This window comes from Natator depressus, chromosome 9 (genome assembly GCF_965152275.1).
Source record: "Natator depressus isolate rNatDep1 chromosome 9, rNatDep2.hap1, whole genome shotgun sequence".
In the NCBI taxonomy this organism is placed as follows: domain Eukaryota; kingdom Metazoa; phylum Chordata; order Testudines; family Cheloniidae; genus Natator; species Natator depressus.
Genome location: NC_134242.1, coordinates 28,114,701 through 28,130,763, shown reverse-complemented (window position 1 = coordinate 28,130,763; position 16,063 = coordinate 28,114,701). Strand labels below are relative to the sequence as shown.

Below are 16,063 nucleotides of genomic sequence, written 5' to 3'. Positions count from 1 at the left end.
AAGCAGAGAGAGGTGCCTCGCTGCAGCCTGCAATTCAGTGCCTGTGACACTTTCTCAGGGTACCCCGGACTGTGGGTCACCATGTTCCCCCCGTTTGAGCATTGGCCTGCTAAACCCAGGGTTGTGAGCTCAATCCTTGAGGGGGCCATTGAGGGATCTGGGGCAAAAATTGGGGATTGGTCCTGCTTTGAGCTGGTGGTTGGACTAGATGACCTCCTGAGGTCCCTTCCAACTCTGATATTCTGTGATTCTGTGATTCCCAACCCCCCTCCTCAGTGAGAGAGTCTTGCTGATGTTAAACTTCATGCATGGGTCAGCTCCCTGACACTGTCCGTTAGCCACCAAAACAAAATCCTCAGGGCTCTGCGAGCCCTTGCTTTGCCTTGGAGATTAATACTTGGTGTATTCTAGGCCCCGGACACCTCAGAAGCGTCTATCCCCCTGTTGTGTCCAGTCCCCTCCACAGACACTCTCAGTAATTATCAGGTTTGTTAGTATACATGCACCAGCTTCTTTGATTCAACTGAGTATCAGCTCCATTATAACACCTCAGCACTGTAATCTGTTTATACTGAAAGCAAGTATAAGTTAACAAAGGTTAAGATTTTAAGAGTGAGAAAGGGTAATATGAAAAGGAGTACTTGTGGCACCTTAGAAACTAACAAATTTATTTGAGCATAAGCTTTCGTGAGCTGTAGCAGTGTGATACCAGCTTTCATCTGATACTTTAAAAGATGCTATTTATGGATGAATGCCATGAAAGCAATGTGTTAGTTGTAGTGAGTTTGTCAGGCCAATTAGGAGTTGCTGACAGAGTAATGCAGTTGGCACCACTGGGCCTCTGTGTCACAGCACTGACCCTGTGGGAGGAGCATGGCTTAGGACCCCCCCTTGGTGGCATCTCCTATTGGCTAGCTTAGATGGCTCCCCACACTGGCTTTTGTGGATCCCATATTTAGGTATCTATCTCTTCCCATTCATTGTACAGGGAACCTGGGCAGCTATAACTCAGTCTTTGTGGATTACAGTAATTTTCAAGGTGCTCAAAAATTAGGTGTTGCAATTCTTAATGTCCCAATACCTAAATCCCTTTGTGGACCCAGACCCAAATGTCCCCAAGGATAGGAAGAAGCCTGCAGAGCTCTGCATGGACTGAGAATTGCTGGAAAACAGGGTAGTTAATTGAAAAAACAATGAAATGGCGGGTGTGGGGACAGCTGAATGAAAATATGAGCAAACTAACAGGTGTAAATATAAACAATTACTTGGTATATTTCAATAGCCTTGCCTGGAATTGGAAGCCGGACAAATTTTTAGTAGGCAGTGAATACCACGGCTGGGACTCAGTCACAAAACACCCTAGCTCTCACTGACATGAGCTCATAACTGGGGCAAACTAAACAACCAGCTGACTGAGACAATAAGAATAGTCGTAGTAGTAATCCATCTAGGCTAAGGCTTCATAGTGATGCAGGTCTGGTTATAGGGTTCTCCTTAAAATAAAGGAATTTATACATATGTGGGAAGTAAAGAAGAGAAGGGTCATTCTCCTTGGTAAATGTTTACCATCTAAAGCGTGCATGGGGTTCTCCAAGCAAGTAAGTAAGATGTTACATATAAGTGTTTGTGGCATTACGTACCTCAACACCCCCATATTCACCAGTGTCATGTAATTATGATATATGTTTTGTACAAAGTATGTCATGTGAGGTGTTATAGAAAAGGTCATGATCTGCTGAAACCTACTGTTCCGTCAAAATACGTATATCATTAGTGGGTATGAAATTCAGCTTTTGCTGTATGGTTGTTGAAATATGTTGTAAGTTTGGGAGTCTCCATTGCTAGTTCTTTAGTGACAACAAAGGTGGTAAGCCACACCCCGGCAGGTGTTACACGACCATTAATCAGCAGGGGAGTTGTAAACAAGGGTTTTTACAATTCTGTAAAAGAAGCACCACACAGTTGGGATTGCTCAACCCTGTGACACAAGGCCCACCAGGACATGCCTGGGCTAGTTTCTTTCCAGGGCTAGTTTCCTCCCGCCCACCACCCATAACCATAACAAATTAGGCCTTGTCTACACTGGCACTTTACAGCACTGCAACTTTCTCTCTCGGGGTGTGAAAAAAGGGGAGCGCAGCAAGTTTCAGTGCTGTAAGGTGACAGTGCCCCAGCACGGGTAGCTACTCCCCTCGTGGAGGTTTTTTTGTGTGTGTTTGTTTTTTAAAAGAGCGCTAGGAGAGCTCTCTCCCAGTGCTATGCCGTGACTACACTAGCAACGCTACAGCGCTTTAGTGTTGCTAGTGAAGACGTGCCCTAAATTAGTCTCAAATATGTTGGTGATGGGGTTTTTGGATATTCATTATTACCTTTCCTCATGGAATTCATGCCTCTCATGTTCCCATGTTCTGTTGGGAGAATAGTCCCATTCAACTTCCACTGCTGCAATATAGTAAGTCTTTTCATGCAAATATAGCGATGGAAACAGATTCCACCAATCGCATTTTTTCACTTTGTATTTCTGTTTCATGCCCCCGGTGTAGTGATCTGTTGTCAAGCACTCCACTTCAAAGACCCCTAGAGAGAGAGACAGACAGACAGACAGAGACACACACATAACAAGCAAGGAGATTAAAAGAAAACCTGCACAGATAGGAACCCTCAATCTATGTGTCCTCTATGTCTGTGCTGTGTCACCTGTGTTGATTTAGACTGTAAACTCCTTGAAGCACAGACTATAAGCTCTAGCAACATGCAAGGTGCTTGTCCAATGGTCCTACTCAGTAGTAAAGTTAAACACGTGTAAATACTGGCAGAATTGAGGCCTTAGATTGTGCTAGCCCCCAGCCCTCTCACAGAAATAGGTACCGAAGGAAGGTCCCAATCTCTCTGTTTAGCAATTCCCAGGAGAGGAGTCAAGCAATTTGGGCACCTCAGTAGCTTCCCACTACATACACAACAGTTGTAAGTGGTGGGGGATCCCCCCGCTTATTGGTTAAAGCTGGTTGTCTAGGATGTAAGTTTAGTTTTTACTCCCTCTGTGCCAGAGGTGGGGGAAAGGATTTGAGCAGCGGTCTCTGACCTCTCAGGAAAGTGCACTAATCACTGAGCTATGGGATATTCTGATGTGGGGCTCTCCCAGTTTGTCCTGGTGAAGCTCTTTCCCTATAGCTAAATAATGAAAGAGTGATTTGAAGCAGGGGTACTGGAGCCAGGGTCTCCCACTTCCGAGGTGGATTTCCTAACCACAAAGTCATTTTTTCTCTCTCTTTGAGACCCAATGAGTGTTCTATTGTGAATAAATACTTAGTAGTCAGAGGCTGCCTACCAGATCTGGCCCCGTGGACAACATAGGCAGCTGAATGCCTGTCTTCCCTTGGTTTGTGGATTGTTCTGGAGCTTAGGTGGGAGACGTTCCTGCCCAGAGACAGAAACATAGGTAGAGGGAACTTCCAGCCTGAAAACTTAAGTCACTGAGTGAGTTTAAGAGCCTAGAGTTTAAGGGTTCATTGTGATCCACAAAACCCTGCTGGAGCCAAAACTAGGATTTAGGTACCTAAACCCAAGATTTAAGTGTTTGAACCTTTGGATTCAGGCCAACATCTAAAACTGTTCTCAGCTTTATACCTTCTTTCAGTCGTCATGTTCTGTAGTAAGCAATGCTCCATAAAGTGGCGGTCCTCACACTTTCATTCTGGGGACCACTTTGGAACAGAATCACCTTCTCTTTGCCTAGCAACTCATTGCCTGGTTCAAATTGACTAGATTGTGGCCTGACCTACACAGCCAGGCAAGGATGCAAGGAGATTCCATTTCCCGCTCTTCTGTGCCACTGCATAACCTCCGGGCACCTTGGGTTTGGGGTCAGAAGGACCTGCATACCAACTACCCCCCTGAAAGCAAGAAGGCAAGGAGTGGGTAGAGTTTTGATTCCAGCTGTGTGCTGGCCAGCGCAGCCTAGCTGGCACAGGGAGAAGTGGGGGAAGCAATCTACTATTAGTAATGGGAAATAGGGAACAGGGAAAGACTTGTATCTGCCTGAGATATGATTCCTTCCCTGTGCTGCTTCTGGGAAGCAAAACTACACACACCTCTCACAGGGCATAATGTACAAGCACAATCTACTGCTAAAATGTGTCATTTTGCAAAGCACTGGGAGGACTCCACTGGCTACTGGTGGTCCATGGTTCATTGTCAGAGAACTACTGCCATAAAATGATTAAACAATGAATTTCCTGGTCTAAGCTGCTAATATTACTTTTGCTATGGTAGATGACTATATAAGAGGATGGTAAGGATGGTCATTTATTCACCTTCAGTGTCAGGCTCCATAATAGCTGTAAGAGTGGTGTGTGGAAACAGGTTTGTTGTATCCCTTCTTGTTCCTTTAGTTAGGAAAGTGTTTTCTGAGAAGTAGATCCCATGAATATCAACCTCCGATCCCAAGCCAATCAAATGCCAAGAAACAGTGTTTCCTTTACACATCTCAAGGCCAGGCTGGTTTCCATACATATATCCATTAATAGCTACAGAAAGTTGTGAAAGCCAAAAGTATTCTGATTAGTGCATGTAACACATTCTCTGTTGCATCCATATTTAGTAACATATGTGGGATAATGTGATTTCCTAGTCTGGCAAAATGTATCATTGTCCTCTTCTATCATTGTCAGAACAAAGCAACTTCTAAACTTTCTAGTTCTTATAAATCAAATATTCAGTAACTTTGAATTACATACTTTATTTTCTTTGAAAGTATGAGTCTGATATGAAAAGCCATTGGGAAAATGGAACCGTTTTATTCAACAGATCAGCTTCCTCTGTGTATTCAGGAACACATTTGCAGACTTTACTGACTAAAATACAGTTTCACTGCTTTATACTTCAGCTATCACATCAGGGCTAATACAGCTAAGAGAACGAAACGGATTCTATTCCTTCTTGGGTATTAAATGTAATTAAAGGTATGTCTTCACTAGCAATGTTAAAGTGCTGCTGTCTACACTGCCACTTTACAGTGCTGAAACTTGCAGCACTCGGGCGAGGGGGGGGGGGGTGTTTTTTCACACACCCATAAGTGAGAAAGTTTCAGCGCTGTAAAGTGGCAGTATAGACCAGGCCTACATGTCAGTTAGCTACACCTGTGCAAACCTAGCAAAGGCAATGGAGCTGCACAAGTGTCACGGAGGGCCTAATTTCAATGCAATGGGAGTTGCACAGGTGTCAATGAGACCAAAATTGGCTTGCTGAATTTGATGATGAGGCACAAAAAATAAACAAATACTTGATGCCCAAGTCGCACCTAGAGCATGCAGAGCTAGTAATTTGGGGAGGGGGAGAGGAACACATCTTGAAATCTAAATGTATTTGATCTAGAAGCTATTGAGGGACAATAAGCATGAAACTCCATCATGCCATTGTTAAAGACTCAGTTTGTCAGCTGGGGCTGAATTGGGAAGCAGTGGCCGATAGATAAGCTGTTTGAAGATACTTTACTTTACTGTACATTAGGGGAGTTGTAGACTATAACAGAGTACAAACACATCCTCAAACTGTTACTTAAGTGACCTTTATCCACCATACAATGGATCCACTATAAAGATGTTAATCCTCAATCCTTAATATTCAGTTTGCATTAATTAATATACAATAATATTCTTCGTATATCTACACCAGTTGGTTAAACTGTACCAAGTACGATCTTGTCCCTTGCTGCAATCTGCTAGTGAGACATTTTTAAATACTTATATACTGTTGTACTGCAAAAGAGCTTTTTACAAATAATTCCTTAAAAATAATTGAACCACATTTTCAAAATAGTCTCAATGAAGCCTCTAACTTTCTATATAGAAACATGTAGAAGTGTAATTCAGTACACACTATAATTTGCTTGAACTGAGATAAGGGGGGTGAGTGTGTGTGAGAGAGAGATACTGACAACATGCTGTATAAAGTACACCTCTACCCCGATATAACATGGTCCTCGGGAGACAAAAAATAAAATAAATAAAATAAATCTCACTGTATTATAGGTGAGACTGTTCTATCAAACTTTCTTTGCCCCCCCCCCGTTCCTTGTTCCCTGACAGCCCCCTACAGAGACCCCCGTCCCTAATCATCCTCAGGACCCCACCCCCTACGCAACCCCCCTGTCCCCTGACTGCTCCGACCCCTATCCACACTCCTCATCCCCTGACAGGCACTCACCGGCAGGAAGCAGAGCAACGTGGCCCCAGCCCGCTCCACTCCACCACCTCTCAGCCGCAGCGCTCCGCTTCCCGATGCCGGTGAGTGCGGGGACGCTGGGGAAAGGACAACCCCCGTACTCACCTGCGGCGGGAAGCGGAGCACAGTGGCTGGGAGCTGACGGAGTGGAGAGGGCTGGGGCCAGGCTGCTCCGCTTCCGCCGCTGCTGGTGAGTGCGGGGCAGGATCCCTTCCCCCAAGCCCCCTCCCCCGAGCAACACAGCTGGGGTCGGGGCAAGGGAAGCGCAGCGGGCTTCTCCAACCCCCTGCTAATCTCCCGGGCCACTCTGGGACTGCGGGGCCCCCAAAAGTGTCCCCCCACAGTTCCTGCCTTCCAGACTCTGGGGCAGGAGCCCCTGACCGCCCCCGAGACCCTCTGCCCCTTATCGAACCCCTCGGCCCCAGCCCGGCCCCCTTAACACACTGCTCAGAGCAGCATGTCAGAGCTTTACCGCATTCTATGCGAACCCGTGTTATATCGGGTCACGTTATATCGGGGTAGAGGTGTATTTGCCTATTTAGTTATAATAAAGTTAAGTCCTTACAGTGCATCTTGTTGGACTCCTGGAAGTCCTCATCTTCCTTGTCAATGTCATTAGGCTTTATTAGAAACATCAAAATGTTATCATCCAAATACCAGCTCAGATTCTCATCAAACACTGTAGCAAGCAGGAAAAACTCCTTGTCTACATTTTTCTGGGGATAAGAACCAGCGCAAACAGAAAAATACAAATGAGTAAACTAAAGGACAGCAAAGGGCTTCTATTGGTAAGTTACTTTGTGAATATAACTTACCATAAGGGAGAGCAACATAAATATGGATGGATGGATGGATAGAACCTTTCATCTGAGGAACTCTAAACTCTCTAACCATCCTACCTGGTCTGTAGCTACCCACACGCTTCTGTCAAACTGTCCCATTACTGACCTGCAGAGACCACCTCTAGAGATGAGGAGGAACCTCAGTATCTATATCATTCAAGTCCCTGAACTCCCTGCTGAGATTTGCCAGCCAGGATGCCACTTGGTGCCAGTGGTGGTGGCTTTGTGATGTGTACGTCAGCCCATCAGGAACTGGACTGGACCCCACATTTCATACTGTCCAACAAACACCCATTAAATAGTGACAATCTTTAGTTACTGCTTACCATGATCTAGAAATAGCCCATTCCCAGTTCTCTTCTGCATAATCCCACCACCCCAAACAAACAAGACAAACATCCTCCCACTCACCCCCACAAAAAACACCCCAAAGGAAAGTGTGTTTAGCCTGGCAGGCTTTTGAAGTCACAGTTCAGGAAGGGAAAGCAGATTGGGTTGGAGTGATGTAAACACTTTCACTTTCTCCTTGAGTTACCTGTTTCCCAGAGGGAAGCAGAGTTCCTTTCCTGCATACTAAGAGAGGGCCCACAAGGCCAGAGTTGGTGTCTTTGACTGAATCTGCAGCTGAATAGTAAAGCCAGGTTAAGCAATCTGGATCTTCCTGGGTGGGACCCACATCTTCTGACACCTTCCACTCGTACGTATATGTAGCACCAGGACTCACGTGTGAAGAAGGCGCTTCAGTGCCTGTTATAAAATCAGCATTAAAAATCAAGCTCAATAGCTAACCTCCCAGTCATAAACACAATTACTTATATCACAAATGCATCAAAATATACAATTGCTTGTTCTCTGCAGGAATCTCCTGGCTTCCATATTCACCTCCAGAGATGGTATGGTACAGTGTGCCCTCATTGCCCTTGCTGTAGCTCACACCGTGAGGCTGAATGCTGAAGGGGTGGCTACCATTGTTCCTGAAGGTCACCCTGATGATGTCACCCACTTCTGCCTTGATGACGGGTCCTTGTAAAGAGCACAGATTTCAATGGTCAGACTGTTTTGATCCAGGTGGGACATAAAGCTGAAGGACTGACACAGGACTTGTGGAAGACAGCAGAATCTTTTACCTCCTTGAATCCTTTAACAAATATACCCGGATCTTAGCCAATTGTAAAGTGCTTTGGGATCTAGAATACACTGCTGCATGTACAGCTGCAGGGGGCACTCACTGGAGTCCAGCCCAGGCAGCTGGGCTCCAGCTTTCATTAAGGGAGAAGTTATGGGATGATTGTGGGGGCAGAGACAGGCTAGACAGGGAGGAAAGGAAGGCAGAGGAAACTGAAGGGAAGATAGGTACAGTGGCAACAAGGGTTGTGGTGAGTGTTCTCTTCAGCTAACCGTAGCCCCAGAGGGTACAGGGAATGATAGAGGTACTGTCTGAACCCTCTCTCTTTTCCATTTAATTCCCAGCAAGCGTAATTCTTCCTAAGCAACAGCACATGTAACCCCAACCCTATAATCATTTTGCTGCCCAAGCACATCTTCCATCTCCTCCTGGTATCCTGCCCATCACAGACACCAGCTCTACCGCTACCTCCCCCCATTCAGTTCATGTACTTCTTCACTCACCCCTCAACAGAAGTAACCCAGTCAATGACAGCACCACCTGCCCTCCTACCATTCATTCTTTTACTCTGTAGCAGATGCCATGCACCACCTCCCTGCTCATTCATGGAGCTGACTTAACCCTCAGTGCCAGTATAACTTGTCATTTCCACCCTTTCTCCCATATGAAGCTAGTAGCATTTGTAAGCTCTGCCAGTCAAACCAGTCATGTTCAAGGGGCTTACAAATGCTGCAGGTTCGGAGAGGTAACAAACTCCTCCAGCTTTGCCTTAAATTGTTTTACACAGTCTCACCTAAGAGTCCAAGATGTTCTTCCTCGGGGAGCCTTTTCTTACACTTTGTGAAGGTGCCATCTGTGTACTCCTTATAAACCGCTTTTTTATAAGAGCCACCAATTCTTTTTTCATTTTGTTCAAAAAATGTCTGAGACTCACTGTTCAGAAGAAATTTGATAGAAACAACTTTTAATAATACTGTGCTCTTAGCTAGTGCTTTCATCAGTAGATCTCGAAGTGCTTTACAAAGGAGGGCAGTATCCTCCCCGTTTTATATTTGGGGAAAATGAGGTACAGGGAGGTGAGGTGACTTGCTCAAGGTCACCCAGCAGGAGCAGAGCTGAAAATAGAACCCAGATCTTCTGAGGCCCACTTTAGAGCTCTACCCACTAGATCATATTATAGCTTGATACAGCAATTAAAGGAATCATGAGTAGGCAGAAAAAGCCTACCATACCCCTACATTAAATTCTCTACAGCTTGTCTTTCTTTTCTGAGATCCTGCCTTGTTACTCTAATGCACACAGTGCATTAGAAGACCCACAAACAATAGTTTCTGGCCAGTGCTTTGTAATTTTTATTCTGGTTTTAGGAAAAAAGGTATTTTTATTATGAGTTACACAAGAACACAAAGAAATAAGACCGTAAAAACAATTAAACAGATTTCATGAAAGCTTACTCTGGGATTTTTTTTTTTAAATTGTTATTGCCCTTTTCATTCAATGATCTCACAGCACTTCACAGATATTAATTAATTAAGCCTCAGCCCAGGAAGGTAACAAAGTGTTGTTAAACCCATTTGATAGATGAAGAATAGAGGTGTTAAATGACTTGACTAAGGGTATGTCTTCACTAGCAACGTTAAAGCACTGCTGCGGCGGCACTCTGACATGGCTCTGTAGTCGCGGCACCAACTCTGGGAGAGTGCTCTCCCAGCGCTGTAAACCCCCCCCCCCCCCCCCACTGTTTACACTGCCACTTTACAGCACTGAAACTTGGAGCGCTCAGGGGGCTGCTTTTCCACACCCCTGAGCAAGAAAGTTGCAGCGCAGTAAAGTGGCAGGGTAGACAAGGCCTTAGTCTTAGCTAGCAGAATCATATCTAGAACAAGGGGTAGATTCTGAGCTGGTATATGTTGTTTGCTGATTTCAATAGACCTGTGACAATTTACACCAGCTGAGGATCTGGCCACTGATTCCCATTCTCTTACCACCCTAGACTGATGGATGACCAGTCCTGAAATTTTCAGGGACCCTGATTGTGTATATATGGTGATACAACATTTCGTCATTCCAGTGTAGTTATTAATGCTACAATGAAACTTGCTTCAAGGTCTCAAGGGAAGTAACAGGCATAATTGTTATGGGCTATATATTGCAATCAATGTTTAAGAAGCACTGAAAACAATGGGGTTTTTTTCCCTTAAAAATCAGTGGCTCCTTATGACGGTGTATATTTAGCATGTTCAAACCAAATCAGTTTTTGTAAACAAAGCTTGTTTGCTTGTAGCAATAGTCTATAGCTGCTCTCTTACTTAATAGGAGGTATTTACCTGTCAATAACTAATTGTTGTCCTGTAAAATGGTTTATTGCAGATGGACCATAGTTCCAGATAATTTCCTCAGCTGCAAGATAGTAATGTCTTACATTTGTATATTCATTGTGATCTGTTGTAGGTTTTTTACAGTCTTTTACTTCAAAAATGGCCTGCATACCACCTGGGGAAGGGAGGAAAAAAGGGAGATACAAATACAACAAACCTTAAGTGGAGTGGGAGGGGATTTTATGTGAACCCTAGTTTTTTTTTTTTTTTTTTTTCCTTCTCTCATTTAAAATTGTCTGTTTCCTTCCCCTGGGAGTCACTGTTGCAAGTTATACAAATCACAGACAAAAGCAAGCTACATGAAACACCACACCCAAGCCAAATTAGTGCATAGTATGCAATGCAGGCTGCTACGTGCTGGTAAAGGATGTCTTTGTTTTATGAAGGCACAGTTCATATTAGTGACAAATAAGATTAGGATTGAGTGAAAACAGACTGTCAGATAGCATTTTGCCTAGGCTGAAGCATATTAAATTGGCTCTGCTTTCACTCAGAACTTAATTAGTGACTCATTTGTGAAATTCCTAGGCCTTGTCTAAACTAGAAACAGTTTGCAAGTATAACTGTACCAGTAAACCCTCCTAGGGGAGATGGAGTTTATACCAACAAAAGAACTTAAACCAGTTCCCTGAAGAACTTAAACCTAAGCTATACTGACAAAAGGACTCTTTTGCCGTTATAACTGCATCTACACCAGAGCGTTTACCGGCATAGCTACATCAGTTAGGAGTCTAAGGGGTGGGGTTTTTTTGGGGGTGCCTGATGTAGCTGTGTCAGCAAAACATTTAAGTGTAGACCAGGCCTTAGATGGGAGAGAAGAAGCCACACAATGGGCCATGAAGTATGGTATAAATCTTCATAATATATTTATCACCTGATATTTTTTCCATACTTTGCATTGAGTATACATAAAGTCCTGATCCAAAGCCCACTGACATTAATGGAAGTCTTTTTCTTTTTTCCTTTTTTTTTTCTCCCCTTGTTCAGTGGCATTGATAGATCAGAATGATTCTTCAAATTACAAGTAGGTCCTGTTCATACTGCAAAAGCGCTGAGCACCCAAATGGCTCCCATTGACCAGCTGGATGCTCACACTCTTGAAAATCAGGCCACTTATTTAGGTGCCTAATGTTAATATAGGAGCCAACCTTTTAGGCTCCTATTTTTTTAAAAAAAATTGGTCATAATTAAAACACGTCAGGAGAATCATACTGAAACTTGATTCCTCAGCATAACTGAGTATAGCGTAGACTAGTCCCCCTGAGAGATTACCAATATCAGGCTAAACTATTAGTGGGACACGATTAACTCAGATTCTAATCAGGGATTTTTTGATCAGTGATTTATTTTAGAAATTCCTAGTCAGAGAAGGAGAGAGAGCCGTGCAAAGCTCTGGGCTGAAATAAACAGCATGTCATGCTACAGTTAATAAATAATGGAAGCTATAGGAATATATAGAGAGAATGGAAATACAAACCCTGTCTCTGATAAACGAAGGAACTTTCCAAGGAACATCTAGGTTAAAATGTGAATTTACCTGACTCCCCTCCACCCTTTAGGAATAAATTACTATGGCCTTGCCTGAACTTGGAATGAGCCCCAATTCAGCCACTGGTGGCCAGCAACCAATGTAGATAAAAGAAGCTACGATTCACACTGGCTGAGCTTGCCCCGTTTGCAAGCAGAGGTAAACTTATCCAGTGTAAATCATGGCTTTACTCATCTACATTTGGAATCTGAACCAGTTCCTGCCCACATATTACTGAATCCAAGTAGTGACAACATGTTCATTGACTTCACTGGGCTTTGGTTCAACCCTTAGCGTAATGCATTCCCAGATGAGCTGCTGAGAATGTGAGATGGCTTTGTTAACTAGACTGTGATATATCAGATGGTGTTCTTCTGAATGTCAACGTTCACACAAAAGTGACTCAGTAAAGGGTAAGCTCAGGCACATTTAATTCAAATGGTTAGATCATTCCAATTCTGGCTCGGGTCTTGTATCCACTTATATAAAGTTTACTGTGGCTCTTCTGTTTTTTGTATCATGATTATGGCATGCCAAATAAAGCACTCAGGTATGCTTCGCTCACTTGTAGATTGTAAGATACAACAGACAGTAATGTATTTCATACCTTCTATGTGATCATTGACTTGGCAGCTAAGCAGCCATTCCCCAGGGTTCTTTGGCACCATAAGAGCGTCAACAAACGTAGCAGGGAAGAGGCTGATGGAGTCAACGCGGTGATTCCTTTCTGTAAAAACCTGTCCATGGAAATAGGCTGAGTGGACATCAGCTTCATTACCCATGCCAAAAAGATGCCATTTCACTTTGTCTTCTTCACACATGGTGAGATTGGGAAGATATCCATACATGTATCCATTGATTGCTTAAAAAATAAGAAATGCTATTTATTATATACTCACCATCACAGGGCTCACAAACCTTTGTGCAAAAACTTGTTATCTTGCCAACCATGTAACACTGAAATCACTGCCACTATACTACTAAGGTAGAGATGAGCTCTAACCAAAACTGATTCTGAGCATCTTTCACATTAGGCCATGGGGTTCCAAAACCTGAATTCATATCTGATCTGCATGGCTAGTATTTGCAGTGCGATCATCAGTCCTTTTCATGAATGTTTAGTTCAGGACAGATTTAAGGCTAGCTTGTGTGGTGACACTAAGCAGCAACGACTGTGTTTTGGAGTACGGTATAATGCTTGGGGGGAGGAAACAAAGCTCTGCTTACAGTGGTCTGGGAAACTATGCTAGTACAGATTCAACAGCAATTTGAGCAGCTTGGTAGGTGACTCAGACCCACTGTATATACCCTTTGTCACAATTACATGGTTTTGGTTTTCCCACACCTCTGGTCCTGCCAGATACTTGCTCTTTTTGTTTCTAGTATGAATAAGTATTGCCCCAATCCTGATCACACTAAAATCAGTGGCAAAACTCCCATTGACTTCAACAGGAGCAGAAGCATGACGTAAACCTTCACTTTTTATATGAAAAGATCTAAAAAGAATAAAGCACTTAATTAAACATACAACCTAGCTATCGCTCACCTTTTAGAGACTAGAAAAGGAATGTTAATGGGATACAACATGATGAACAGTTCTTTAAAAAAAAAAAAAAATCTTACAGTGCATTTTATTGCTCTCCTGGAAGTCCTCATTCTCTTTGTCAACTTTGGCAGGTTCGGAGCAATATTTCTCAATATTGTCATCCAGATACCAGCTTAAATTTTCATCCATCACAGAGAACATAAGGATAAATTCAGCATCAATGTGTTTATCGCTTCCCCCATCCAGTGTGCCTGAAAAATAGTCATTTTCATAGACTGGCTAGTGAAATGCTCCTTTCCTCAATTCTTAGCTATAGTAACATTAAGGTAGATTTTTACTGGTTGCCTTTAAATAAGAGTTGGTATGTCTGTCTCCTACAGATCTTTCTAAGAGAAAGATAATGTAGAGTGACACTACAAAAAGTGTTTTGATAACAAGTTATTGCTCATTTCTAAGGCCAAATATGAGAGGAAAGACTTTTCACCAGATTTTGCTTTAAATAAAATCAAAATAATGTACGTGTAACTGGTAGGTTTCACGTTACATTTTATATATGTGCAAACCCTCACACTCAATACCTTATATTCATATTATGCTTTTCATTTTAACTTATTCCAAATCACTTCACAAGCTATATCAATTATTCAACATGCACAAATTCATACTATACTCAGGGATTCCTACTCAAAGGCAGCGGACTCTGGGATGAAATACAAACGCTGTTTAAAAGCATATAGCAACATTACACAGCAATATCTATCTCTTATGAAAATAGAAACCAAGTTTCACTTTTCTGCTTCCTGCTGTTTACATATTTTATATCTCTTACCTTTCCTGCAAGTTATCAAAGGTCCAACAAGCCCAGAGGCAACATCCCTTGGGGCATCTGTGTGTGAGTGATAAATCCTGGTCATACAATTACTATCTCCCTCAGCAGGACCATGATCTTCTGTTACATCCCATCTGTACGTATACAGTTCTCCAGGCTTCACAGCATCATCTTTCTTTAGCAAATCTTTGGTATTGTCAGGATAAAAAGCACCTAGGGTACATAACATTCAATGCAGTCAATGGTAACATCTCCTTCATGGTTTGGAATGAGATTGACAGATTACAAGCAAGATTGTGAGTGCTTTAGGTAAAGCTACTGAAGATGTCTCTTGGACATTTTACACTCTGTAAAATGGAGATTGTGCATGATCTAAAAGAAGTCAGTAACACTGCACCTGTAATGCTTTGACATTGACTAATTGTGGCAGTAACATAGTCCAGACTTCCAAATGTAAGTGGGGGAATGGTCCCGCTATTGTGGGAAACTTTCCTGGCTTCTGCACTACCCCGGTGAGGTGGGATAGTGAAAGGATCTGAGTCCTCGCTCCCACTTCCTTTACCCAGAGACCTCCCTGCCCTTGAGGGCTCCCCTTCCACTCTCCTGTCTGGCAGAGTCCTCGTAACCCGGCTGGGCCCCGGATTTCTGGGGGGCTCGACCCCCCAGCACTGCTGCGGTCACCTAGCACAGGGGCTAGGGTGTCCCCACTCTGGGGTACTCTCTACACTGAGCACTTCCCTGACCCATTGATCATTACATACAATTTAAAGCAAATGCTATTAAAAGTTATTTAATCCACAATTAATTAAAAAAGAATAAGGAAAAATGGGAAAGGTCAAAGGAAAACATCACCCCACTCTGTGGTAGGGAACATTACAAACAGTGTCTCTGGAATGTCAGGGCAGTTCACAGTCTGTTCCTTGTAGGTCCCAGGCCTCCTTCTCAAGCCCTGGCTCTGCTGCAGGGATGCTGCAGGTTGGACACTTTCTCTGGGGGTGGCCACACACCTCAGGGCTTTGGGTGGTGGGACCCTTCTTCCCAGCATCAGCCCCCCATCAGGTTAAGATCCCCCTCCCAGTCTGGCCTGCAAGAACCCTTGGCTGGGGGAGTCTTTCTGTGCTGGGCCCTTTGCCCAGGGTCCCACCTTGGCTGGCTCCAGTTGCTCACCACACCTGGCTCTGTGGCTGCAGCTCTGCTCCCAGCACAGGATCTGCTCTCCCTGGACTGTGTCTCTGGCTCTGTGGCTGCAGCCCTGCTCCCAACTCTGACCTGCTCCCTGGCCTTCTTTTCTGGCCCCTCTGGATCTGGTACTGCTCTGCTCCCCAGCTCAGCTTGGGCCCCTGCTTTCTCCTTAGCTCGGCCCCACTCTGTCTGACCTAGGCAATTCCAGTTCACACAGAGGACAGGACCCCCCCTGGCCTCCTGACTCCCTGATTAGCCTGCCCACCCTGTCATTCAGGCTGATCTGGAGCATTGGCCCCTCCCCATCGTTCCTGGGGACTGTCAGTCTCAGGGTGCTGATTTCCCATCGACCCTTCCCCTTTTAGTACTGGGAGCTAGCCAACCAAAACACCCCACTGAATGTTAGTATG

At 44.0% G+C, this 16,063-nt stretch overlaps 1 protein-coding gene across 2 annotated transcripts in view; it reads right to left on the bottom strand.

Moving 5' to 3' along the window:
- CP (ceruloplasmin) overlaps nucleotides 1-16,063 on the bottom strand; it is a 35,170-nt gene that overhangs the window by 10,849 nt on the left and 8,258 nt on the right. For both annotated transcript variants that reach the window (XM_074963789.1, XM_074963788.1), the window contains exons 3-12: nucleotides 14,472-14,684; nucleotides 13,720-13,893; nucleotides 12,704-12,958; nucleotides 10,518-10,683; nucleotides 8,984-9,123; nucleotides 7,947-8,087; nucleotides 7,600-7,811; nucleotides 6,788-6,938; nucleotides 4,314-4,526; nucleotides 2,370-2,577 (exon numbers count right to left, since the gene is read on the bottom strand). In XM_074963789.1, coding sequence (XP_074819890.1) covers nucleotides 2,370-2,577; nucleotides 4,314-4,526; nucleotides 6,788-6,938; nucleotides 7,600-7,811; nucleotides 7,947-8,087; nucleotides 8,984-9,123; nucleotides 10,518-10,683; nucleotides 12,704-12,958; nucleotides 13,720-13,893; nucleotides 14,472-14,684 — 1,873 coding nt within the window. The remainder of the gene's footprint in view (nucleotides 1-2,369; nucleotides 2,578-4,313; nucleotides 4,527-6,787; nucleotides 6,939-7,599; nucleotides 7,812-7,946; nucleotides 8,088-8,983; nucleotides 9,124-10,517; nucleotides 10,684-12,703; nucleotides 12,959-13,719; nucleotides 13,894-14,471; nucleotides 14,685-16,063) is intronic.